General features: G+C 40.6%; 1 protein-coding gene and 1 non-coding gene across 3 annotated transcripts; both read right to left on the bottom strand.

Annotated features, from left to right (window-relative positions):
- Window positions 1–9,904: 9,904 nt before the first annotated feature.
- On the bottom strand, window positions 9,905–17,566 carry LOC100847175 (uncharacterized). Its single transcript, XR_009494915.1, has 4 exons — window positions 16,359–17,566; window positions 15,145–15,274; window positions 13,846–13,927; window positions 9,905–12,511 (listed from the first exon to the last, which is right to left on the bottom strand). It is a non-coding gene; the product is annotated as an uncharacterized protein (transcript).
- Window positions 17,567–24,120: 6,554 nt separating this feature from the next.
- CXCL2 (chemokine (C-X-C motif) ligand 2) lies at window positions 24,121–26,192 on the bottom strand. Of its 2 annotated transcripts, NM_174299.3 has the most exon segments (4): window positions 24,121–24,872; window positions 25,628–25,711; window positions 25,825–25,948; window positions 26,032–26,184. In NM_174299.3, coding segments are annotated over 4 exon segments (297 nt in total). In that variant the 5' UTR covers window positions 26,120–26,184; the 3' UTR covers window positions 24,121–24,871.
- Between the last annotated feature and the right edge of the window lie 832 nt (window positions 26,193–27,024).

Genomic DNA, 27,024 nt, shown 5'->3' with positions numbered 1-27,024 from the left:
TATGGGCATGCACCACCAAGTTCAGTACTTTATTTCCTGCTGGTAAGATTTAAGACCACATCAATGCAAAAATGGAGCGCATGTAAGGGTGTGTATGTGTGTGTGTGCATGTCTGTGTGTGTGTGTGAATATTTAAATAAAAATACCTAGTTTAAGGTTTTATCGGTATCACACATCTTTCTTGACACAAATAGTTTCTCTTATTCTAATAGCTGATAGCTATTAGATATCTAAGTGCTTCCAGTTTTGACTGAAATGTGTGCACATTGAAACTGAAAGCATACTAGTATTTGACTTAAATACTGGCAGTCTGTGCTGTGCATGCTTCCAGATTCAACTGAAATGTGTGCACATTGAAACTGAAAGCATGCACAGCAAAGACTGCCAGTATTTTAGTGAAATACTAGTTATTGCATTGTTTATCAGAATTGTATGTCAGAAGAAGCCATTTCTAGGATTTCCTTGGTGGTACGGTGATCAGTTCGTATAGTTTAATTATATACTGGGTTGGCCATAAAGCTCCTTCAAGCTTTTTATTAGATCATACTACATGAAGTAAGTCAGACAGAGAAAGAGAAATATCATATGATATCATTTGTATGTAGAATGTAAAATATGATGCAAAGGAACTCATATATGAAACAGAACAGATTCACAAAGAAAACAAACGTATGGTTACCAAGCAGGAAGCGGTAGGGATAAATTCAGAGTTTGGGATTCGTAGATACAAGCTATCAATACTATAGATAAAATGGGTATTATAAATTGATTATTGATTCTCCATCATTCAAAGCAGTGTTTCTCAATGTTGGTGCTGTGATGGTGGTGACGGATATTGCCCTCTCCTTGCAAAGAGACTTTCTAAACATGATTTTCCTAATCAACTTCTACTCCTCCCTGAAATTTTAAAACCAGAGATACATCTGTTCATCTACGATGGCTCTTTGGAAAGTTGAGGCAATGTATTATCTCAGGCCATTCTACTCTCCACACATCAATTTTCTGTCTTTTTAAGGTCACTATGACCCTCATTGAGATTGCATATCTTAATGCAACTCTAAATTATTGGCTCAGTGGTAAAGATTCTGCCAATACAGGAGATGCAGGACACTCAGGAGATGCATGTTCCATCCCTGGGTCAGGAAAATCCCCTGGAGAAGGAAATGGCAACCCTTCTTGCCTGAAAAATCCCATGGAGAGAGGCATCTGGCAGGCTACAGTCCATGGGGTCTCAAGAGTGACCGAGCATACACATACACAAGTTATTGTATTCAGTTCCCATTAGACACATCTATAAATTTTAAGCCATATAAAGGAGTGTTGACTTAAAAAAATGTTCACAACCTAAAAGTTAAGAGTTGTATTTTATTTGGTGGGAATTTCTAAGACTTCAAGTCTGGGAAGCAGCATCTCAAATAATACTGAGATAACTGCTCTGAGGTGGCATGCAGGGGGAGCTAGCTTATATAGGAGTTTTGCAATAAAGGGCAGGTAGTCAGAATATCAAAAGATGATTATTAATGAAAGAAAACCAAATATCCCAAATTAAGGAATTTAGTACCTTCTTATGTATGAGAAGATTCAAATCTGGGCTCACTGATTTCATTCCTTTGATAGGCACCTCAGCTATCTGCGGCCAGTATTTGGTGTTTTCACACTCTGAGTTTCCTCGGGGCCCACCATAGGGAGTGACTGTAGGGAGGAGTTGCAGTCTGATGGCTGCTAGATGGTAGGTATTCTTTTCCTTCCTGAGTTCCCTTAGGACTCACCAGCTCACCAGCAGTGAGCTGCAGTCGCTGCAGACTGTGATATCCTTTGCTTACTGATACAGCAAGAAATATGGCTTCCTAGGTGGTGCAGTGGTAAAGAATCCACCTGCCAATGCAGGAGAAACTTGGTTTGATTCTGGGTTGGGAGGATCTCCTGAAACGGAAATGGCAACCTACTCCAGAATCATTGCCTGGAAAATTCCATGGACAGAGGAGCTCTACCACCCGGTACTGGGCTACCATCCATGGGTTTGCAAAGTGTTGGACACGACTGAGCATGCGTACACATGGCAAGAAATATTCCTTCTCTCAGGAGAGAAGTTGGCAATAGCATAGTCAGATGAGAGTGACACCGTATTATTTAAGCAAACAGGCTGGGAATACAACTTTTTGAAATAGTCCAGAGTCAGAACCCTATCTGCTCAGTAGAAAAGGATCCACCTTCCCCCTATTTGTCCACCTTCCTTCAAATTTCTTCCCATTGTCTTATCATAATGCCTGTGATTCTATTGTTGTATTCATTCTGGGGGGCTCAGCTCTTGTGTGGTCTCGTCTCTGAACCACTCTTCCCCAACCCCATCCCTGCCCTGCTCTCTGGGTCAGTTGCAGCCATTCTCATCAGGCTCTTGTTACCCTTCCTTATCTGTTTGAGTCTCCACTATATGTCCAGCTCCTTGTAAAGTATCTTGGATGGTTGTGTGGAGCAACAAAAGAGAGAGCAAGATAAGGAGACCAAGGGTGCTGGTGAGGGTTGGTAGCAATTGTAAATAGGCTGAAGGGTAGACTCAACTGAGAAGTTGGCATTTGAACAAAGACGTGAAGAGAGGGAGAATCCCAGGGATGGGGGAGCCTGGTGGGCTGCTATCTATGGGGTCGCACAGAGTCGGACACAACTGAAGCGACTTAGCAGCAGCTGCAGTGAAGAGTGAGGGAGTTTTCCATGGGGCTAGCTAAAAGCAATACACTCCAGGGAGAGGAAGAAGCCTGTGCAAAGACTCTAAAGCAGGCATGGGTATGGATTGTTCAAGGTCATCAACCAGTCAATGAGGATAGAGAGAGTAAGCAAGGGGCACTTAGCAGGAGATAAGGTCTTATTGTTGGTAAAGGTATTATGGACTGAAAGTGTGTGGTCCATCCCCTCAAAAAAATTCATGTTGAATCCCTAACCCCTGATGTGACTGTATTCAGAGAGAGTATCTTTATGAAAGTAAAGTTAGTTGAGGTCATAAGGGTAGGACTCTGATCCAATAGGATTAGTATCTCCATATGAAGAGACACCAGAGAGCTCATTTGTCTCTCTCTCTCCCCCTACCATGTGAGGATACAGCAAGAAGGGGACCATCAGCAAGTCAGCAAGAGCACTCTCACCAGAATCTGACCATGCTGGCACTCTGATCCAGCATCCAGAGCTGTGAGAAAATAACTTCTGTTGTTTGAGCCACCAGTCTATGGTATTTTGTTATGGTAGACTTGAAAGGATGAGGTGGAGGATGAGAGGGGGAGGATAGCATAAGGCCTTGCTGGCCATTGTAAGAACTTTGGCTTTTCTCAAAGTGAGATGGAAAATGATTGGAAAGTTTTGAGTTAAAGAAAGAAAAGCAAATATTGCATATTAAGGCAATACGTGGAATCTATAAAAGTGATAAAATTTTATTTTCAAAGCAGAAATAGAGACACAGATAAAAATAACAAACATATGGACACCGGGTGGGGAGGGGTGGGATGAACAGGGAGATTTGGACTGACATATATACAGTATTGATACTATGTATAAAATAGATAACTAATGAGAACCTCCTATATAGCACAGGAAACTCTACTCAGTGCTCTGTGGTGACCAAAATGGGAAGGAAATCCAAGAGAAGGGATGTATGTAGACACATAGCAGCTTCCCTGGTGGTTCAGACAGTAAGAGTCTGCCTGCAATGTAGGAGACCCAGGTTTGATCCCTGGGTTTGGAAGATCCCCTGGAGAAGAGAATGGCAACGTACTCCAGTACTCTTGCCTGGAGAATCCCATGGACAGAGAAGTCTTGTGGGCTACAGTCCATTAGGTCACAAAGAGTCAGACATGACTGGGTGACTTTCACTTTCATAGCTGTAACTTTCACTTTCATAGCTGATTTGCTTTGCTGTACAGTAGAAACTAACGCAACATTGCAAAGCAACTATACTTCAATAAAAATTAATTTAATAAAAGAAAAAAGAAGAATACCAATCTGATTTGTGCTTTTCGAACACAGTTATTGCTGCTATTTTGAAATAGATGATGGAAGTGCCAGTGGCAAGTATAGAAGCAGGAGGTCTGTTTGGAGTTTGGGGCGTCTCCAAGTGAAAGATGATGCTAATTCTCTAATCAGGCAGGTAGTAGTTGAGGTGGTGAGAAATGGTCAGATTCCATACATATGTTTTAAAGTTAGATTCCACATGATTTTCTGACCAAAAATTAATATGCAATGTGTGGATAAAGAGAAGTCAAGTAAAACTCCAAGATTTTTGGTCAAAACAGTTGGAAGGATGAAGTTGCCATCAACTATAATGGATAGAGTTTGCAGGTAGATCAGTTCTTTGAGGGTGATCAAGTGTTCAGTTTTGGACATGTTAACTCTGAGGCATCTATAACATAGAGATGTTCAATGGGATTTTCGATATGCAAGTCACGTTCAGGAGAGATTCAAGGTTGGGGCTATAAGTTTGAGAGTCATTGGCATACAGATGACATCTAAAGTCATAAGACTGGATGAAATCATGGAGGTCTGTTCTTTTTCTCTTCCTCTACTTTCAATTTCCTCTTTACATCCTCTACTCATTCTGTTGCTTCTGCATTTTCTAAGGTCAGAGCAGGGGTAGAGGGATATAGTGGAAAAGGCCAATTTTTTTTGTTTGTTTAGCTGGTACTATTTGCAGTACTATTTGGCTGACACTGACTGATTGTACATTATTTTTTAGCATAATGTTTTTATACACATGTTAGCTTTTTATGGGTATGTTGGTTAGTTCTCTAAGTACACTTACCCAAAATACCATGCATTTTTCCACTTCCTAGTGGGGTGGAGTAGGATTGGATGGGATGCAGGCCCCACCCAAATTCTTATAAACTCCTCCCTACAACTTCTGCTTCCAAGGCACTCTTCCTCCAGCTTCTTCCTGCTTTTGTTATCTTGATCTAATAGGAGACACCTTTATAGTGTCCCTTAAAGATGACTTATGCCATTAGATTTATAACTCAAATAGGAAAACAGACTGAAAGGAAATACACTATAATGATGCATACTCAATCATTTCAGTCGTGCCTGACTCTTTGTGACCCTATGGACTGTAGCCCTCCAGACTTCTCTGTCCATGGGATTTTCCAGGCCAGAATACTGGAGTGGGTTGCCATGCCCTTCTCCAGAGGATCTTCCTGACCCAGAGATTGAATCTGTGTCTCCTGCATTGCAGGCAGATTCTTACCCACTGAGCCACCTGGAAAACCAAAATGATGGCAGAAGTTATATTAACATAGTGAGACTTGGGTAATAACTTCCTCATCTATTACCCAAAACACATTATAATGTGGTTAAATACCTTTTTCAGTTAAAAACTATATGTATATAGCATTTTATATGTATGCATGCATATACAAAAATACAGTATTTTTGTCTTAAATGTATGTATATAGGTATAGTGTTACAGTTGTGTCTGACTCTTTGTGACTCCATGGACTGGAATCCACCCGGCTCCTCTGTCTGTGGAATTCTCCAGGCAAGAAGACTGGAGTGGGTTGCCATTTCCTTCTCCAGGGAATCTTCCCAACCCAGGGATCGAAGCCAGGTCTTGCACATTGTGGACATATTCTTTACTGTCTGAGCCACCAGGGAATACAGGTATATAAATATGTATAAATATGTAAAAGTAGATATTTATATTTATGAATATCTACATATATAGTTTTTACTATATATGCAGACAAAATACTACATATATAGTTTTTACTGAATATGTATACATACAGAAAGACACACACAGACTCTACTAAGGAAACATTTGATGAATTATCCATACTAAAATAATAGTTTCTCCATAAGGAAAATTGAAATAAAATAAAAATACAAATGGAAAGTACAAAATAAATATTTTGCAATTTATTTGCAGAAAAAATGGTATTTTCTCAATGTATAAACATTTTTTTTAAAAATGTATAAGGCCTATAACCAACAGAATAAAAAATCCCAGATAGCAAAATATAAACAGCTGGGGGAAAAAAGGAAAGAAAGAAATGCAAAGAACCCAATACCACTCAGAATTAGAGAAATACAGACTCAAACAATGAAATGGAAATTTTCACCTATCAATCTGGTAAAGATCAAAAAGTTTGATATGAGTATGATTACCAGATTGTTGTGACATAAGCATTTTCTTAGTTTAACAGGGAGTTTACTACTGCAAATTCTTTGGAAGTGTTTTGGCACTGTTTATCAAAATGTAAAATGCACAGATCCTTTGACTCAGAAATTCCTGTTCTATGAATTTATCCTACAGATAAACTTGCATAACCTGTATGCATACACAGTACATAAATGTTCACTGTAATATCATTTGCTGTATTTAAAAAATTCTGGAAATACCTGAATGTCCATCAGAATGGGTTGGTAAACTAACAATGGCAGATACCTGCAATGAAACATACTGCCTCCACTCCCTATCCTGAGGAAATCAGTAAATAGATGCCCTTAAATGAAACAGTGCTTCCAGTTTTGTCATCAGATACGATGATGCACGCAGAGAACATTTCTGAGAATATATACCCACAAAATTGCTAAAAATCAATACTTCTAGTGTTGGAAACCAGGCAATACAGAAAAATTAATATCTTCCCTTTAAAAAAGACTAATTCCTTACCCTACTTGAGTTTTCACCATGTACATGTTTTCTTTCAGTAAATGTAGCACATGTCTCTATTTGTTGATGTAAATTTGGCCCATAGATTGGAAATAGCAACTTGAATAAAATGATACTGCATTATAAGTATGGTATAGGGTAAAGTTATCATTGGAGACGGCAATGGCACCCCACTCCAGCACTCTTGCCTGGAAAATCCCATGGACTCAGGAGCTTGGTGGGCCGCAGTCCATGGGGTCGCTAAGAGTTGGACACGACTGAGCAACTTCCTTTCACTTTTCACTTTCATGGATTGGAGAAGGAAATGGCAACCCACTCCAGTATTCTTGCCTGGAGAATCCCAGGGATAGGGGAGCCTGGTGGGCTGCCGTCTCTGGGGTCGCACAGAGTCGGACACGACTGAAGCGACTTAGTAGTAGTAGCAGTAGTAGTAGTAGAGTTATCATGAGTTACCCAGTTACCCAGAGTTATCATGATTTGAATAACTCCAAGAGAACTGGGTCAGAACTGTGTCCATTTAGTGTGTTTTGAGATGAAAATTAAGGTAGCTTTCATAAAGAATCTGGTTAATGGTCTTTCCTGATTATTGACCTGCCTTATAGATGAGGAATCTATCCCATTTGTTGAGATTTGCATGTTTAAACAATCTCTTTGCAGGGAATAAGACTGACTGGAACAGGGACATCCTAAAGTCATGGAGACCAGTTTGGAGGGTACTTTTAGTGTTACTGGTGAAAATATGAGATATCCAGGACTAAGGCAGTCACAGAAGGAAGAGAAAGGAGGGCTACATGAAGGCTAGAAAATGTGTAGAAATGGCAGCACCTAGAGCCTGGCTGGATGTGAGGCACAGAGAGAAGATCGGTAAATGATGACCCTCAGTCCAGGCTTGTGTGTGTGTGTGCTCAATCACTCAGTCATGTCCAACTCTTTGCAACCCATGAGCTGTAGCCCACCAAGATCCTCTGTCCATGGGATTCTCCAGGCAAGAATACTGGAGTGGATTGCCATTTCCTCCTCCAGGGGATCTTCCTGACCAAGGGATAGAACTTGAATCTCTTACATCTCCTGCATTGGCAAGTGGGTTCCTTACCACCAGCGCCTCCTGGGAAGCCCCAGTCTTGGCTTAGGCAGCTAGATAAACTATGGTATAATAAAACAGGAAACAGGAAAACAGCAGATTGGGGGATGATAATAAATGCACCCTCTCCTTGAGCTCCCTCACCTACGGGATTAGGCACAGTCATGTATAAATGTGTTTTTCAGGGTGTGGGGTGTTGGTGAGAGACAGAGGATTATTTGTTTCAGCAGTGGGAATGATTGAGTCTCAACTGGAGAGAAAAAGCTGTATGTGAATGACGAGTTTTGGAAGGAGATTTGGCTAAATTAAAATGATAGCATATTTTTGTTGGCACTAAGAAGAAAATGAAGAAAGACAGGCATCGGTCCAGACCAAGATTATGGTATCTGATTAAAGGAGACTGATAGAGCTGGCAAGGAGTAGAAGTCAGGATGTCTTGGATGGCCTGATGAGTGACCATGTCATAGGGAAGAAATGCAACTCACCCAGAAATATACAGAGGGTCTCTTTCTGGAGATTTTATGTTTCAGCATCCCACAGAATCTGGGTGTAACCAGGGTGGGGCCGGCCCTGCTAGCTTAAACGGAAGTAATGGTGGTAATTAGGGATAAAAGATCAGGATTCCTGGCTGCATGCCTGGGCTCTGCCACTAGCTGGTTTTGTCATCCTTGGCAAGTCATTTAAGTTTGTGCTGATTTAAAAGCTTCCTCTGTGAAATGAGGTAAAATGTGAAGCAATTGTAATTTTAACAGCTTATATAGACAAAGAGCACCCAGCCTTGAAGAGTTCGAGGAGGCCTCCTGGAGGAAGTTATATACTAACCAAGATCATTCTTCAGATTTTAGTTCCTTTAAATGTTAGGTCAGGGGAGGTGTAAGGTGGCATGGCCCAAGCAGAGGAAACAGTATGAATAAAAGTGTTAAGCTAAGAAATGAAATAGAATCTTCAGAAAGACTATGAGTAATTTGATATGACCTCTAGATTATAATAAAATGAGCAAAAGGCATTCACTTATTTCATCCTTTTAATCACCCCCTAAAGTAGATACTTGGAGAAGGCAATGGCAACCCACTCCAGTACTCTTTCCTGGTGAACCCCATGGATGGAGGAGCCTGGTGGGCTACAGTCCATGGGGTCGCTAAGAGTCGGACACGACTGAGCGACTTCACTTTCACTTTTCACTTTCATGCATTGGAGAAGGAAATGGCAACCCACTCCAGTGTTCTTGCCTGGAGAATCCCAGGGACAGAGGAGCCTGTTGGGCTGCCGTCTATGGGGTTGCACAGAGTCAGACACGACTGACGTGACGCAGCAGCAGCAGCAGCAGCAACAAAGTGGATACTAGTACTGACATTTTATGGAATGAGAAACTGAAATTTAGAATAGTTTCTTGCCTAAAATCTCATAACCTCATAAATGGTAGAGCTAGTGAGTCTGCTGCAAATCCTGTTTGAACTACTTTGACCACTTCTGAGCATGCGTGCTCAGTCAGCAAGTCGCATCCAACTCTTTGAGACGCTGTGGACTATAGCCCACAAGGCTCCTATGTGCATGGAATTTCCCAGGCAAGAATACTAGAGTGGGTTGCCCTTTCCTTCTCCAGTGGATCTTCCCGACCCAGGGATTAAACCCTCATCTCCTGCATGGGCAGGCAGGTTCTTTACAAATGAGCCACAGGAAAGCCCACCACTTCTCCACATTAACATATTAAGATGGGTGAGACTGGGGGAAGCAGTCATGAAGGCATATTTTTCTCAGTCCAACAGGTTATAGTTTGAAAGACTCTGAATCTAAAGAAAAAATCATAGTGGAAAAGATGTGAAATGTGTGAGTCATGAGGTAGTGTTTGAATCACAAGCATAAGGAAGCGAAAAACTTCTATTAGAATTAGTCAAATAAATACGTGAATCACTAACCCTGTGTTCTTCTTACTAGTTCACTATATCCTGTAGAAACCATCTCACCTTTAGGCATAATGAACACAAGCCAAATTTGGTGACCTTGATTCCTCACTACAAATGTAAAGAAAAAAGCCACAGTAAATTAATACTCTTCCACAACTAATTCATCTACAGCAATTCCATTTAAAAAAACCATGTATTTCCAGCGACCCATCATAGATTTGAGCCTCCTAGAGTCCTCCTCCAAGACCACCTGGGGAACAGTGGGTCATGCTTACTTATCCTAAGGTCTTTTCTGTGTGTTCTGGATCTTGCAGGTTCACTGCAATGTAGTTGGGTGTGATTTTTGCTCTTCTATCTTGCTTAGAATCTACTGGGCTCCTTGATTATGGTGGCTTAGTCTATCCTAGAAAATTTTCAGTTATTGTTCTTTCAAATATTACTTTTTATGCATTCTCCCTCTTCTCATAGTCTGCAGTTCCTTTCAGAAATAAGTTACGTATTCTCATACTATGCTTAAAGTCTCTTAACTTCCTTTTTGTGTATTCTATATTTTTATCTCTCTGTTGTGTCCTAGATGAATAAAAAATAATTGTCCCTCTGGTTCAAGTTCATCTATTGTTTAAGTTGTCCAATGAGATTTTACTTTATATAATCATATTTTTATTTCTTGAATGTTTTTACAATTGCTGTTCCTTTCCCTATTACCTATTTGTCTCTGTCTCCCCCCTCCACTCTTGAATCTGCTTAGTTTCCTAATATTATATTATTTTCTTAAGTTCCAAAGCCTTCTTTAATGTCTAATGATCTGGAACATGCTTATTCATTATGGTCTCTAGTTGATTTTAACACTTTCAAGTTTAGGTATGTTCTATACTGTGGGTCTTGACTCCTGTGTAGTGTTGATGGTTCCTCCAGAGTTTTATAAATTTGTATGTAGACTCACCAGCTGCATGAGACTCTTATCTCTGACAGTCCTTTGGGGTCCATGTTGAAGACATATCTTAGTAGGACAGTTTGACTTTCATTTCTGCCAGATATTGATCTGGGCCTCCTTCTATGCTACCTGGGAGTTTCCAGACCATACAAGGGCTGTAATGAAATCCCAAACTTACTTGAAGGCAGACTATTGGTACAGACCTTTAGGGGTTGAAAAAAAAATTTTTTTCCATCCATTGTCCATATTGAGGCAGACATGCTTCCTTATCACAAACCCATGTTTTTTTAGTGGATTTATTTCCAGTGACAGTTTTTATTTTATACAAAGATTTTTGTTACAACTCTCTTCCTTATAAGGATCCAAAATCATATCATCAGTCTTAATGAGAGATTAAAATGTTAGCATTTAAATCTTGATAGAGCAACCAGCTTTAAGCCTCACTCAGAACAAGCCACAGTATATACCTAGGAAATTTCCTTTCCTAGTTTCTGTTTCCTTTTTTGAGAGGAAGATCTTTGGACTTTTCTCTGGCCAACTGAGCTGTTCATTTGGAAGGAGTCTTTCAAATCTTCAGGATTTCCAAGTAGTTTCTAGAATAAGGATTTTAAGCTATTCTGTAAAAACAAACACATAAAAAAAACCACAGCAAAACAGAAAACTTTACTCTTCCCTTAGTTTTGAGGAGAGTGCTCTCTGGGTTGTAGAGAGACTCTACTGAGTCGTGTGCCTGTTACTCTGGAAATGAACTGTGTCACCCTGGGGCAGCTCCTGGAAGCCTTGCTTCTGTGACGTGTTCTCACACTCCTGTCTACGGGTGGCTGGACAATGATTTGTTGTGTAGTCACTCAGTCGTGTCTGACTCTTTTGTGACCCCATGGACAGTAGCCCTCCAGGCTCCTCTGTACATGGGATTTCCCAGGCAAGAACACTAGAGCAGATTGCCATTTCCTTCTCCAGGGGATCTTCCCGACCCCAGGATCAAACCTGTGTTTCCTGCATTGCAGGCAGATTCTTCTACCACTGAGCCACCAGGGAAGCCTGGACTGTGAGTGGGTATACTCAAACTGTGCCGACTAGATTCCTTTCTCTTGAAATTTTGAATTTTATATTCCAAACTACTGTTAGTCTTGCCCTCATGGTCCTGAGATAGTTCTTTTAACAGGCTCAGTCTCAGAGCTAGTTGTTAGTATACAGCTTAATAATATGATTATTATTTTTGCCAAGATCTGCAGCCGTAAACAGTTTGGAGACCTGGTGTATAATTGTGCCTAAAACAGTGTGAATAGGTACCGTGAAACTAGCTTTATTCAATACTAATTGGAAGTGATTTTACAATTTTAATAAGGATAACACTGTGATTCTTCATGCTTACTTTCAAAGCAACTGTAATTTTATTATCTCAACTATTTTTCAAGTGATAGAGATACTTTGCTTTGTTTTTGCCAGGTTTTCACATTTACAAGAGTATACAGAAGTTCAGACAATTGCTCAGAACGTGGCACCCTGGCCCCTGGACTTTTGGCCTAGAGCATTTTCAAGATGTGTAAAACGCCTCTTTAAAAAGCAAGTTCCTCCTGAGGAAGTTTTTTTTTTTTTTTTTCTGTCTGTGGCAGAGGACATCATGGAGAAGGTAGGCTCTGTTAAGAGGTGTAGAGCCCAACGGGGAAATCTCTCACCTGCTGTATGAGTTCAGGATTATGCTTCCTACATAATGGAAATTGTATTACCTCTCCTCCCATTACTCCTCCCACAAGTAGCCAATCACTGGCCTGAAATTAATCAGAATGAGTAGAAAAAGCAGTTCAACCCAGTCCTAAATTAGTATAAGTCCGTGCTATTTTCAAAGAAAACTCTGGACAGTGTCCAAATTTGTGATGATACAAAGGGCTCTTGAGATCCATAGAATGTGATGCTTTTTGTGCGGTCATCAGTTAAGGGCTCTGCAATACAAGGAGAGTGACATGCAATTAGACACATACACAGGATTATTCATTTGTAGTCTCTTGTGAGGGGGGAAAAAAAACCTCTAAAGATAAAAGTGTTTAGTAAGTTAAAAATTATTAATGGTCATAATGAAACACTTTATATGTATTATCTATTTCTCTAATTATAAAGCAAGAGCAAACGAAAGCATGTCAATCTTCAATGTTAAGTGAATTATCCAAAATGACATCACTTATAGCTAGATGGTTTGGGAACATTATATCATACCTGTAGGATTAAAAAAAAACTCAAGTACTTCCTACCACATTACACCTCTCAACTGCCAAGGTGAACCTCAGGTGGATCACAACCTTCAAATTTCTCTATTTTATTTTCATTTTTTAATTAAAAATCCACAAAATTTAGTTTTTCCATTGTAAGTGGTTACCATTATAAGTTTTTCCATGATAAGTGGTCTTACCTACTGCTATGACTTAGACAAACCAAATCAAAACAAAACAAAACCAAAACACTCCCAAAAGCTAGTTTGAGTTTTTCTTTTTTTCAGAAGTTAATCCAAATACACTCCCGTTATCACCTCCCTCTATCTTCTCCATCCACCAGTTTATAAACTCTATTTGGAGTTTAGCTTTAGAAAGGCTGTGCCTCAAGTAATTTTTTTTCAAAGAGGGAGAAATTTTTTCTTAAAATTTCTCATCAAATAGTTCTGTTGCTTCTGATTGATTTCTGTAACAGAGCTTCTAGCAATTTTAATCACTTTTATATTCAGTGGAGATATTTATAAATAGGTCAACTTGGATATCATGTTAAATCTGTTTGAACCCGTGGTTCTCAAACTTGAGTGGTTTAGTCGCTAAGTGATGTCCACCTCTTTGTGACCTTATGGATTGTAGCCTGCCAGGCTCCTCTGTCCATGTGATTTTCCAGGCAAGAATACTGGAATGGGTTGCCATTTCCAGGGGATCTTCCCGATCAGGGATTGAAACTGGGTCTCTTGTATTGCAGTCAGATTTTTTACCAACTGAGCTACCAGGGAAGCCCATTATCACCTGGGAAGCTCAAAATCACCTGGAGGGCTTGTTAGACACAGCCTCTTGGGCTCATCCGCAGAACTTCTGAAATGAGACTGAGAACTGGGATTTCCATAAAATTGCCAGATGATAATTCTGCTGGCCTTGGAACCATATTTTGGGGTTTTCTGATATAAACTTATTTTAGTCTTATTGTAATTTTATTCTGATATATAGCAGAATCTGCATGCATTTCTAAATATATTTTTAATTAAAAGAAATTAGAATATTAATGTGAGAGTCATTGAAATTAATTATACCTATACAATCTTTTTGATAATATTCATCACCCATTCAGCCTCAGGATCCAAACAAATTAATTGTCCATCTTTCAATGTGACTCTGAAAAGAAAAGAGTATATAACTGTATATAATTTAATAACACTTGAAATTTATTCATTACAATTTCTGTAACATGAAATTCATATGCTTAAAATGAACACACAAATATTTTAAACTAATCATATTATTAGAATGTGACTTTTAATCATATCAGTGTACATAACAATTAAAAAAAATCAACTAGAAGATAAATTTCCTAGAGTCTTTAGAGATATCAGCTGATAATCACTGAACATTTACTAGACTTAAAATGCACAGGGTATAGTGTCAGACTCTGGAAAATGTGCATATAGAGGGTATCTTCCAGGCTGCCAGTTATCAACCATTTACTATGTACTCTTTATCACTACACCTCTGCAAATTTGGTTAGATTTTAAGACTTCATTAAAGCCTCATTTATTATCGGAAGAGAGGAGGATACCATAAACTAGTTATTTAAATCTATTCTGTAGTTTTCAACTGCACTTAACAGAACAGCAAAGCTCCATCCCTTTGAGGTTCATTACATGAGGACCATTAAACCAGTCAGTCCTAAAGCAAATCAACCCCGAATATTCATTGGAGGGACTGATGCTAAAGCTGAGGCTTCAGTACTTTGGCCACCTGATGCAAAGAGCTGAGTCATTGGAAAAGATGCACCATATGCAAGAATCAATTCCAGGTGGACTAAAGTTTTAAATACAAAGGAATAGACTGTAAAAAAATTTAGCAGACAATACAGAAGAATATTTTTATGAACTCTGTGAAGGAAAGTTTTTTTGAACTAAAACACTAAAAGTGCTAAGCAGAAAAGAGAACGTTACTAATCTAAAGCATATTAAAAATATATTTATACTAATTGAAAGGACACCACAGAAAGATTAAAAACATGAACCACAAATTGGAAAATGAGCTTTTCTATCCATAAATTTGATGAGGGTTTAATATCCAGAATGTGTAAAGAACACCTGTGAGGCAATAAAGAAAAGGTTATTAATAAAGTTATTAAGAGAGTAGATCTGGAGAGTTCTCATCACAAAGAAAAATCTATTTTTAATTTATCTATGAGATGATGGAGGCTAACTAAACTTATTGTAGTAATCATTTCACAATATATATAATTCAAAACATTATGCAGTACACCTTAAACTTATAGTGATGTATGCTAATTATGTTTCAATAAAACTTGGGGAACAGTCACAAAAAAAGACTTCTCCCTCTACATCTTCAGCACTTACATGATTTCTTTTCTGTTGCAGTGAGCACCTTCAGGGATTATCTGGACTTTTGCAATGAATTTGGGAGAAATAAAGTCAGATTGTGTCTGAATACACTGGCATCGCAGCTCTTGGCTCTCAGAGGGATCAGCTGTGTGAGAAAATAGGGAAACACTAAGAACAAAGACAGCCGTGATGCTTAATTCTTTACTTATGAAATCTGAGATCAATGAAGCAAGATACTCAACTCACCAAATACCATCAGAAATTTTTAGGGAGACAATCACATAAATATAATCATTTGCTATTGTTATGATCAATGAAACTATTGAACATCTACTATATTTGAGAAATGGGTAAATGTACTAGACCAATAATTTATTGCTTGAAGGCATATATGGTCAATAAGAAATGTTTAATGGTAAAAATCAACTTCATTGCCTTCTATAAAATACTTTAAATACCAAAATTTTGTGTGAATTCTATCAGTTGAAGGTGGCAATTTCCACCATTAAAATAAACGTCCTAAACCTTTTTGCAGTGTGCTGCTGCTTCTTGTTCAATCTTTAAGTCTTTGTAACTCCATGGACTGTAGCCCGCCAGCCTCCTCTGTCCGTGAGGTTTTCCAGGCAAGAATATTGGAGTGGGTAGCCATTCCCTTCTTCAGGGGATCTTCCTGACCCAGGGACTGAACCTGTGTCTCCTGCATTGGCAAGTGGTTTCTTTACCACTGAGCCACCAGGAAAGTCCACGCTGCTGCTATCATCTTTAATAAGAAAAGCACAGACCCTTACAGTGTACCCGTTTGCCAATGCAGGAGACATGAGAGACATGCGTTTGATCCCTGGGTCGGGAAAGTCCCCTGGAGAAGGAAACAGCAACCCACTCCCCCATTCTTGCCTGGAGAATCCCATGGACAGAGGAGGCTGGTGGGCTACAGTCCATAGTGTTGCAAAGGGTCAGACACAACTGAAGCGATGACTTAGCATGCACACGTGTGTGTGTGGGTATTCATAACATTCTCAATATTAATTAATTAATTCAACAGATTTTAAAATTTTAACTCAACAGGAACATCTTTGACATTCCACAATCTCAGTGTATGTGCTGCTTAGGTTTTAATTTTTTCTACATTTTGCCCTAACACCAGATTCAATCTCATTTGATCTGGAAACATTTGGGCTTCGATTTTTTCCAAAGCCAAGAAGGAAAAGATGTAAGCCATAGCTCCTTACCAAAGATGCCCAGGACAAGGACGGCCAACAGGAGGAACATTTGTGAGCTCTCAGTAGCCATGTCTACGCTTGATCTTGATCCTTGTCTGAATGGTAGAGTCGATACTGCAGCCTCTTTTATATGCTCTCTGTAACCATGGAAGTTTTTTGTTGTTCTTGCACTCTCTTTCCACGAAGAATAGAAGGATCAGTTTATTCAAGTGGCATATTTGTCACTTACAAGTCAATGAGGAAGCTGGGTTTATTTTTCAAGCTTTGTTTTAACTGAGCGATTTCAGGCATGAGGAGATGAATGTATTGAATAGAAAAATGAACCCATTATTCCCTGGGAGGGAAACTGCATGATCGTGAAGGGTTCAGTGCCAGTTACAATTAGCAACTTACAAAATGGAATAATAAAAGATGTCTGTACATCTTTTCAAAGGTCATGTTTGTACAATGTAGGAAATGAAGATGCTTTTCCTCCTCAAGTATTTACTTTTGGCTTTTGTGCCTATTCGCGTAAATCCATTCAAGGTTATAATAGACTCTTCCAAGCTCTAACTATACTCATAATGTGTGCATGCATGTGTGCTAAGTCGCCTCAGTCTTTTCCAACTCTGATCCCATGGACTATAGCCCACCAGGCTCCTCTGTCCATTGTATTCTTCAGGCAAGAATCCTGGAGTGGGTTGCCATATCCTTTTCCAGGGGATCTTTTCGACCTAGGGGTAGATCCTGTGTCTCTTATGTCTCCTGCGCTGGCAGGTGGATTCTTCACCACTAGGGCCAGTGGAGAAGCCCCATACTTAAAGTATGGGTGACCTCTAAAGATACTGAGGGCTCCCCTTGTGGCTCAAGTGGTAAAGAATCTGCCTTCTGTGTGGGAGACCTGGGTTCGATCCCTGTGTTGGTAAGACCCCCTGGAGAAGGGAACAGCTACTCACTCCAGTACTCTAACCTGGAAAAATCCATGGAGAGAGGAGCCTGGCAGGCTACAGTCCATGGGGTCGTAAAGAGTCAGACATGATGGAGTGACTTGCACTTTCACAAAGATACTGAATAAAGTTCAGATTACAGCAACCCTTGTCCTGTCAAGAACAGCAAATTATGGTTTACTTGCGGTTTAAAGGCAGCAGTTTCAAAAGGCTTGAAGCTGAATTAACTCAGTGGATTATGAACTTCATTTTTTTTTCTTAAGCAGTTTTATAAATGACCTTCATTATCCTATACAGCTCATTTATTTATTTATTTATTATATACAAATAAATGAGCTGTATAGGATAATGAAGGTCATTTATAAAACTGCTTAAGAAAAAAAGTGGAAAAAACCAAAGCATTTGTTTCAGTTTCCTGGGGCTGCCATAAAAAAAAGTCCCACATACTATGTTGCTTAGACAACATAAATCTTTATCTCACTGTTTTGGAGCCTAGAAGTCGAAAATCATGGTGTTGATAAGGTTGGTTCTTTCCTAGATCTGGGAGGGAAAAAGCTGTTTCAAGTGTCTTTCCTTCATCTTCTTCACATGCTGTTCTTCTTGTGTGCACGTCCACTCTAAGTTTTCCCTTTTTGTGAGGACACCAGTCACATTGGATAACCCACCCCAGTGACCTGACTTTAGTTTGATTATTTCTGTAAAAATCTTATCTCCAAGTGAGGTATTGGGGGTTAGAGTGTTAATCTATGAATTTGGAAGGTGGGAGTAGGGGATGCCATTCAACCTGTAACAACGCTTAAGTTAAGAATCGGTGATTACTGAGGGCTAATATAGCCTGAAGATGAACATAGTCTAAAAAGAATGTTTGTTTTTCTGGCTAATTCTCATTGAACAACCTGAAGGACTTTTGTTGGACACTAAGTATTTAAAGAGTAAAAATTGAGTTTTTTATCTTGAGAAGTTCATGGACTATAGGGGGAGGCAGACATGTAAACAGATTAAAGATGGTGGTCTGTGTTATAATATATAGGTACCCTGGAGGCAGTGGAGGGAGGACCTCCCCCTCAGAGCCAGGATAGACTTTGCAGTAGAGGCAACACTGGAGTTATTACAGATGAAAGGAAGCTCATATTAACATATATTTGTGAAGGGTTGCTCTGGTCTGAATGCTTGTGTCTCCCCCACAATTCACATGTTGGAATCCTAACCCCTAATGTGATGGTGTTAGGGGGTGGAAGTCTTTGGGAGGTGATTAGGTTATAAGTGTGGGGCCCTCATGAATGAGATTAGTACCCTCATAAAAGTGACCCCAGAGGGTTTTCTCATCCCTTATGTCACGTGGGGATACAATCCAGAAGAGGTCCTTCACCCAGCTCTGCTGGCTTTGACTTCCAACCTCAAGAACTCTGTGAAATAACTATCTTTTGTTTATAAACCACCCAGTCTGTGGTATTTTGTTACAGCTGCCCAAATGGACTCAGACAACAGTCTTGGCATGTTGAGAAAGTGGAGAAAAAATGTTATTTCAATATTAAAATAAGTTACAATAACTTGACAACATGATCAGACCTTGGCCTTTTTACAAACCAAAAAGTTAAAACTAAGTTAGAAACACTATTCAGACATAACTTTAATTTCTTTGAGTCTCATTTTTCTTCACTAAAAATCACAAAATACTATGTTATAAGGTGTTTAGATATTATGATGATAATAGGAAAGGATACAAAGATATGACAACCAAGTGTTCAAAGACTCAAAGTAACTTAGTTTTTCAAGGCTTAAAAAATAGGCTCAGAAAAAAAAAAAAGGCTCAGAACATCATGATAGTTATTAAGGAGTTGGCTAAATAATATAGAGCTCTAGAAATTGGCATTGAACTTCCATTGGTTCTCTTTAATCAATACTAAGTCACAAATGTATAGGGTGAAACTCCATAAGCTCAGGGAAAGGACATCCATAGATGTTCAGGCTGAGCAGTTCTCAGACCTCTTTTGGAGTGGGGAGACACTTGAGGTCTGACTTGTTAGAGAGCTTGTGAGCACTCAGGGCATTCCGTAGAGACACAAAAGAGATATGACTCAGCAGTACAATTAAATGAACTCCAAAGCAAAGAACTCTCTCTAGACCACCCTAACTATGCTGAAAAACAAGCCTCAAAAAGATTAAGCTGATGCTCCAGTAACTTAGCTGCCCACCAGAACAGAGGCTAAGGCTCCAAAAGAAGAAAACAAAATCTCGATATTCCATAACATAATATACAATTTTTCCTGCATCCAATCAAAAATTACTACACATGCCAGGAAGTAGAAAATCATAACCCATACCAGGAGGAAAATTCAAGCAATAGAAATAGACTCAGAAAGGACAGAATTATAGAATTAATATATAAGGATATTAAAATACCTAACATAAATATGCTAAAAAAGTTTAAAAGAAAATGTGAACATGATGAAGAGAGAAGTAGAAACTATATATATATATATTTAGTGCAACTTCTAGAAATGTCCAACTAGAAAATAGAATATACATCCATTAACTCCTGACCCTCAGTGAGAGTCATCTCATGACAGGCCATCCAACCTGTAAGCTGAGCAGACTCCTCTGCCATTCCCCTCTTCCATACTCCCAAGCAGAGAAAACTCTCAGGAAAGAAGCAGGAGAGAGGCGTTTGAGTTGGGAAGCCACCAGAAAAGTATAGATGTTGCTTATTGTGACTTCAGAACTCATCGGTAAGCAGAGGGGATACAAGCGGGACATCAACGGTAAAGATAGGACAAGCCCTTCCCCTTGTTATTTGTATGAGAAGTCCCAGAAAGGAGAAATAGCACCATCTGTGATTCTGGATGGCCCTCATTGTGCTATCACAGATCTGCCACCTCTGCCATCTCCCAGTGTTTCTCCAGTTACTTCTGGAAGTCCTGAGAGGACATCTCTTGATACAACTCACAAAGAAAGATTCACAATAACAAAATGGGATACACCATACTTTCTCCTCTCTAGCTCTAGTTCATTTAGTAACATTGCTCAGGAAATCTCAGTCACTGCTGCCATTGCTATTTCCCGCTGATGACCCCTCAACGTTGTGACATAACACGAAATATTCATTTTCTACTTCCTTCATGCTGTGACCACAACCTCACATGCTTTGTGATTCACTTCCTGCTGTGACACTTCCAATGGGAACTGCCCGGGAAATTCGATGTCAAAACTACACTGCATATCCACTTGATACAGCACTGGAAGTTGAGATGATACCTATGGAGTTGGCCTTGAGGGCCAATGGCAGATTCCTGGAGACACTGATAACGTTTAAATCCCTGTACAACTTCAGAAAGAGTGTTCTGTCATTACCTTTACTGGGTAGAAGGGAAATTAAGGTTAGATCAGGAACTTACCCTAGAGCACACAGTCCACAACTGGTAGAGCTGGAATTTACTCTGAAGTAAATATGATTCTTTGAAATGGTTGTCTTTCATCAACAAAATGAACAGCAACATCTTTTTGCTTTTAGGGGCTGTGTTCTGTATTGACAAGTGCTAAGTGGCCAATATAGCAAGTCCCACGTTTGAGGGTAAGGACTGGTCTTAAGGGTGAGGGCTTAATTGAACTCTCTCTCAAGTGAGTCACACTTGTAAACATTTTCCCATGTCCTCTGACTTAGGATTAGGGAGCAAATGCTAGCATTTAGGGAGCATCTAAACAACTGGCTTTAATTTATTCTGTAGTTCACAGTTTATTTCTTCTCATCTCATAATCAATACATTGGAATTATGAAGAGATGATCACTTTTTTAGCTTTTGTAAGTGTGAAACTAACCTCACAGAGGTTGTTTCTTGCTACCTGTGTGTGTGTGCTGTGCTTAGTCATGTGGGACTCATTGCGACCCTATGGACTATAGCCTGCCAGGCTCCTCTGTCCATGGGCTTCTCCAGGCAAGAATACTGGAGCTGGTTGCCATTTCTTACTCCAGGGGATCTTCAACCCAGGGATTGAACCCACATCTCTTCTGTCTCTTGCATTGGCAGGTGAATTCTTTACCACTGAGCCACTGGGGAAGCTCTAGAGGCATGGAGATAGCTAAATGGAGATAAACTGACATAAAAACCTGTTCTTTTGACTGACTAGAGATCCTACTCTAATATAAGGAAAAGAAAACATGCTGAAGGGTGGTAACTAACACATTCAAATCTTAAAACCATTTTACTGCATTTGATAAACTGATGTAAGGGGTTGGGATAACCTTAAACTCTTTGGTGAGATTCTTTACCATCTGAGCCACCAAGGAAACCCAAACTCAGAGATAGTTACTTATGAAAGTTAGAAAACTGAACCCAAATGTCAATTAGATCTTTTATATATTATCAGCCACTCACTTTTTGTGCTTCTATTGATGACACAAAGTACTTTGAGTCCTGAAGAAAAAAAATCCTCTTTATTATCATTTCACTGCCAGTTTCACTAAATTGTTAATAGTTGTTTGAAAAATCCTTTAGCCAAAGCAATGAAATGAGGGTTATTGTTAAGACAGCTACAAGAGAAACTTGCTTGGTGGTCCAGTGGCTGAGACTCCACACTCCAAGTGAAGGGGACCAGGGTTCCGTCCCTGGTCAGGGAACTAGAGCCCACATGCCTCAGTGAAGACACAAGATCCTGCATGCTGAAACTAAGATCCAGGACAGCCAAATAAATAAATAAATAGTTATTTTAAAAAAAAATAAAGAACAGTGCCGGGAGCCGGCATATTGCATATTGAGTGCATATTGCATATTGAGTGCAGCACTTTTCAGGATCTGGAATAGCTCAACTGGAATTCTATCACTGCCGGTAGCCAGCGTGAGGAACTCCGCCCATGACAAAGGTCATGAGGAAGGAGGCTCGGCATACGCAAAGGCGGGATCGAGCTTCAGGAGTCCCCCTGGAAATTCTCGAGCATATACCCCCAAAACCAGAATCTGCCTACTTTCTGCTTTGTGCTTTCACCTACACCTCTGACTTTACGGGGGGCTGTCCCCCACTACCTCTCTGAAAAAAGTTAGCTTACAGCTCCAGTTAATAATTCCTGGGTGTGACAGTGTTTAACCTACAAACTCCTTTGGAAATCCTCTAGCCTGCCTGAATAGGTTTTTCCGGCCTCATGTGATTGTTCAGAGCCTCCCAACTGTGAGAGGCAGGAGATGTTCTAAACTGTCTAAACACAGATTCTTTTGAGTAGTTAAAAGATTGATTAGAAATTGTATTGGTGAAGGGATTTTCACTTGTTGGGCCAATGTTTGCTGCTAAGTTTCCATATCCCTTACCTGCTGTGTCCCTGGCAGTGTATTGATTAATATAATTGGTGTAAATAGTAGCTTTAATGTTTGTAACCTGGGACCCTTGAGTTAATTCTTTTTCTTGTTGTAGCCCACCACACCTTTGCGCTGTAGGAATGCAACTGTATCTAATGCTTTTGGAGGGTGGCTCCTGACCAATCACCTTTAGAGAAAAATAAGTTTTCTGAAGAAAAGGTCTTAAAATGTTAACAGGCCTCCGGGCCAGAAGATGATGCAAATCACCTAAGCTTTTGCATATGATAAGTTTGCAGGAAGAAAGCCTGGTTTGCTGCAAGACTCTACCCCTTCCCCCATTATCCTCTGTGCATAACTTAAGGTATAAAAACTACTTTGAAAAATAAAGTGCGGGCCTTGTTCACCGAAACTTGGTCTCACCATGTCGTTCTTTCTCTTACCTTCTGGCTGAATTATTCAGCCTCTTTTCTGCACTAAATTTCCTCACTGAGCTATCCTTATTTCAGCCTCTTTTCTCCACTGAATTTCCTCACTGAGCTATCCTTATTTCAGCCTCTTTTCTTCACTGAATTTTACTGAGCTATCCTCATTCTATTACTCTTTATATCCTTAATTAACATTTAATTAAGCAATTGTTTCCTGATCTTCGCCTACGCCGTCTCTCCTTCGAATACCCTGGATCAGCCGGGGCTGGTCCCCGGCAGAACAGATAACACTTTTTTTAAAGATAGCTACAAGAATTAAAAAAAAACAAAAAAGAAATTTTTAAAGAGGTATACTTGAGTAGCAAGGTACAAGAAGGTCCTTACAAAAAACAGCCATATATTATTATTGCTCTCATAATATTATAGTGACTCTCACACTAAGGGGAAAGGGCCAGTGCACAGTTTGGAAAAGCACATTCTTGGGTTGGTGAGAGCCAAGGAGGGTGACAGCTATCAGCAGATGAAATTAAGTATAACTTATAGTTTGGTTTTTCCAGTAGTCAAGTATGGATGTGAGCTTTGGACTGTGAAGAAAGCTGAGTGCTGAAGAATTGATACTTTTGAACTGTGGTGTTGGAAAAGACTTTTGAGAGTCCCTTGGACTGCAAGGAGATCCAACCAGTCTATTCTGAAGGAGATCAGCCCTGGGATTTCTTTGGAAGGAATGATGCTAAAGCTGAAACTCCAGTACTGTGGCCACCTCATGTGAAGAGTTGACTCATTGGAAAAGACTCTGATGCTGGGAGGGATTGGGGGCAAGAGGAAAAGGGGACGACAGAGGATGAAATGGCTGGATGGCATCATGGACTCAATGGCTGTGAGTTTGAGTGAACTCCGGGAGTTGGTAATGGACAGGGAGGCTTGGCGTGCTACAATTCATGGGGTCGCAAAGAGTCAGACAGGACTGAGCGACTGAACTGAACTGAACTGAACTGATAGTTTGATTTATCTGTGTAGCAAATGAATGTCCAAGAGGAGAAAAAGAAGCTAAGAAATGTTGATATAAATCATCAGATTTATCCAGTAAAGGTAGAATGGTTTTCCTCAGAAAAAAATGAAATAAACAGTGTTTAGTTTGAAATATTTTATTTTCATGTTCTTTGTAAAAACATCAATAAATATTTAGATTTCTCTTTTCTCAGACATAGAAAAGCACTGCATAATTAACATGAAACAAGGCATTGTGCCTTACAAGAAAGACATAAAATGTCCAAAGGGTATTTAGAACATTGTAGCTCTTAAAGTTTCAACATGAGAAATGCTGACAACATACTGTGAAATCATTTCAATAAATAACTAACATTCTTTTAAACATTTACAAACACATGCATTTACAAAAACATTCACAAAAACATGTATCCCCCCACCCGACAATGAGTTCACTATCTGTTTCGATCCTCCAGCTTCTGCCACAAGGGCTGGCATAATGTGGGCTCCTCAGAAATATTAATTTCATGACTGGCAAACATTTGCAAACCTTCTACTTCAAACTCAGTAAGAATCAGGACTAAATAAACTTTTTTTCTCATAAAATAAATAATACCAATAATGACAGGATGTGCAAGTAGATTTGATCACATCCTTAATCATGTCACATGTAAATATTAACATAGAATCTTTGAAACCCAAGCAACACATAAATAAATAAATAAGTAAATAAGTAGAAGAACCCTCCTAAGAGATGTTCAAACATATTAAGCCTGATCCAGGTGGCCTTAGGAGCTGGTGATTCCTCTTTTCCCTCTTTGATTTCTGTAGGGGCAGGGTCTACTTCTGGAACAGCCATCCAAGAGCTTCTGTTTTCCACCTGGTCAGTTAGAGCTGGCCCTGCAGGAAGAAAAGGTTTTCCTTAGTAGCTGCTCCAGAAGACTGAAACAGCACTCTTCTCCTTTCCCTCTCCCTGGGTTCCAGAGATTTCTGAGTCCAGTCTTCCCAGCCTGGCATCAAGTGGTTACTGCCTGCCACCTGCTATACTGTGTGGCAGATGCCTCTAGGCTCTCTGATACTCTTATTTAGGAATGGAGGTGGGGCCTGCAGTACTCACTGTATTATTGGCTACAAATAGCCAATTCTATTTGATGCTGAAGCTGACACTCCAATACTTCAGCCACCTGATGGGAAGAGCTGACTCATTTGAAAAGACTCCGATGCTGGGAAAGACTGAAGCCAGAAGAAGGGGATAACAAAGGATGAGATGGTTGGATGGCATCACGGACTCAATGGACATGAGTTTGGGTAAACTCCGGGAGTTGGTGATGGACAGGGAGGCCTGGAGTGCTGCAGTCCATGGGGTTGCAAAAAGTTGGACACCACTGAGCGACTGAACTGAACTGTCCAACAGCAGTGAGAATTTTAATGAAAGCAGTTTAACCCACATTCATTTGAATGGGGAGAGTCAAAGGCCATGATGGAAAGCATTGGCAATGTTCTTCTGGCATCAGAGCAGATTAATGACCTTAATGGCAAATTTAATTCTGAAATAGTGGTTTTTCATTCCTTCAGCTAAATCCTAGGTTTCTCTGATATAATTTTCAGCAGGCAGAATGACTCTAGTCACACGATGAATAAAAACCACAACTCACTAGTTTAGCATCTTATCGATGATTTTCTTAACCATGGGAGCGGCGGGGTTGAGACACACTTCCTGACCAGTCTTGAGAGTGGCTCTGCAGAGAGAAGGAAGAATCTACGTGAGTTGGGTGGCCCATTTGGGGGTCGGGGTGGGGGCATCGGCACGGTGGGTGGTGATGACGAGGACAGCAACGGAAGTGACACTTACATGACTTCGGTTTGGTCGCAGTGGGGGCCGGGGGTTGTCACCTTCACGCTCTGGATGTTCTTGAGGTGAATCCCCTGCAAGGTCTGCAGGCACTGGCAGCGCAGTTCGTTGACCACGGGCGCCCCTGCGGGAAGGACAGAGTGGGTTAGGGGCTGTCCTCACAGGCACCCACCCACCCCCGTCCCGCCCTGGGGATCCGGGTCTCACCTGCTGCGCGCCGGCCGGCGGCCACCAGGAGCAGGAGCAGCATTGCTGCGCGGAGGAGCCGGGGGGCGGAGCTCGCGGCTGGGGCCATGGGTGTCTGCTCGGAGGGTCTGTGTCTGCGGCGGCGGGAAGGCTGGCGGGAGCGCTGGCTGAGCGGGCTCTGTGGCTCCCCGAACCGAGTGAACCCCTTTTATCCTGATCAGAAGGGCGTTGCTAGCCCCGGGGTCAGGGAAATTCCCGGTCCGGAAGGAAGGGGGCCCCGCCCGCCTCACGCGTAGTCAGCGCACTGAGGTGTCATCCCTGTACCCAAATCCCCACGCGACGGTGAGTCTCCCTCCACCACGCTGGGGCTCCAGCCCAGATGGGGGCTGTGCGTCTCAGGCCACCCTGGTCGCGGGGCAGGGAGAGGGGAAAGCTCTGGGAACACTGGGGAGAGACCCCCACAGGGTTGGGGAGGTGGTCTTAGAGAGTTCGTTTTCTTTACTTCAGACTGGGGGAATTAAAGAGAAGTAAGCATGTAGATATTGTTTAGTTATCTATCCTCTGCTTCTATATATTTCTGCCTCTCTATATTCAATTTTGCTTATTTCATACATGAGAACTGGGATCAGTGTCAAAAGCTGAATTCTGGGTTAATTTCAGTGAAAGTTGAGGGCTGTAAAACGATCTAGTGTTTTGTGTTCTGTTCAACTCAATATTCTCTTAGCAACACTGGAACTTCCAAAATTTGAGGCAGATCTCCTTTTCCACCTAAGAAGGGTTCAGAGTTGGTCTGGGAATATGGGGTTGGTGGTCACTCTGAAGCTGTGGGTGAGCTGGTCGGGGTCTCCTCTTCTGGTCTGTCTTTGGACAAAATAGCGCATGGACACAAAAGAATGCTTTCTGCAGCATAGCACCCTTACACGGATGTGTGCTGATGAAATAAAGAGGAAAACACACATAAAATCCTGTTCCATTCACTGAAGGGGGAACATCAGTGTTGGTCCTCCTTTTTCT

Source organism: Bos taurus, chromosome 6 (assembly GCF_002263795.3).
Source record: "Bos taurus isolate L1 Dominette 01449 registration number 42190680 breed Hereford chromosome 6, ARS-UCD2.0, whole genome shotgun sequence".
Lineage (NCBI taxonomy): Eukaryota > Metazoa > Chordata > Mammalia > Artiodactyla > Bovidae > Bos > Bos taurus.
This window is presented reverse-complemented; position numbering and strand designations above follow the sequence as displayed.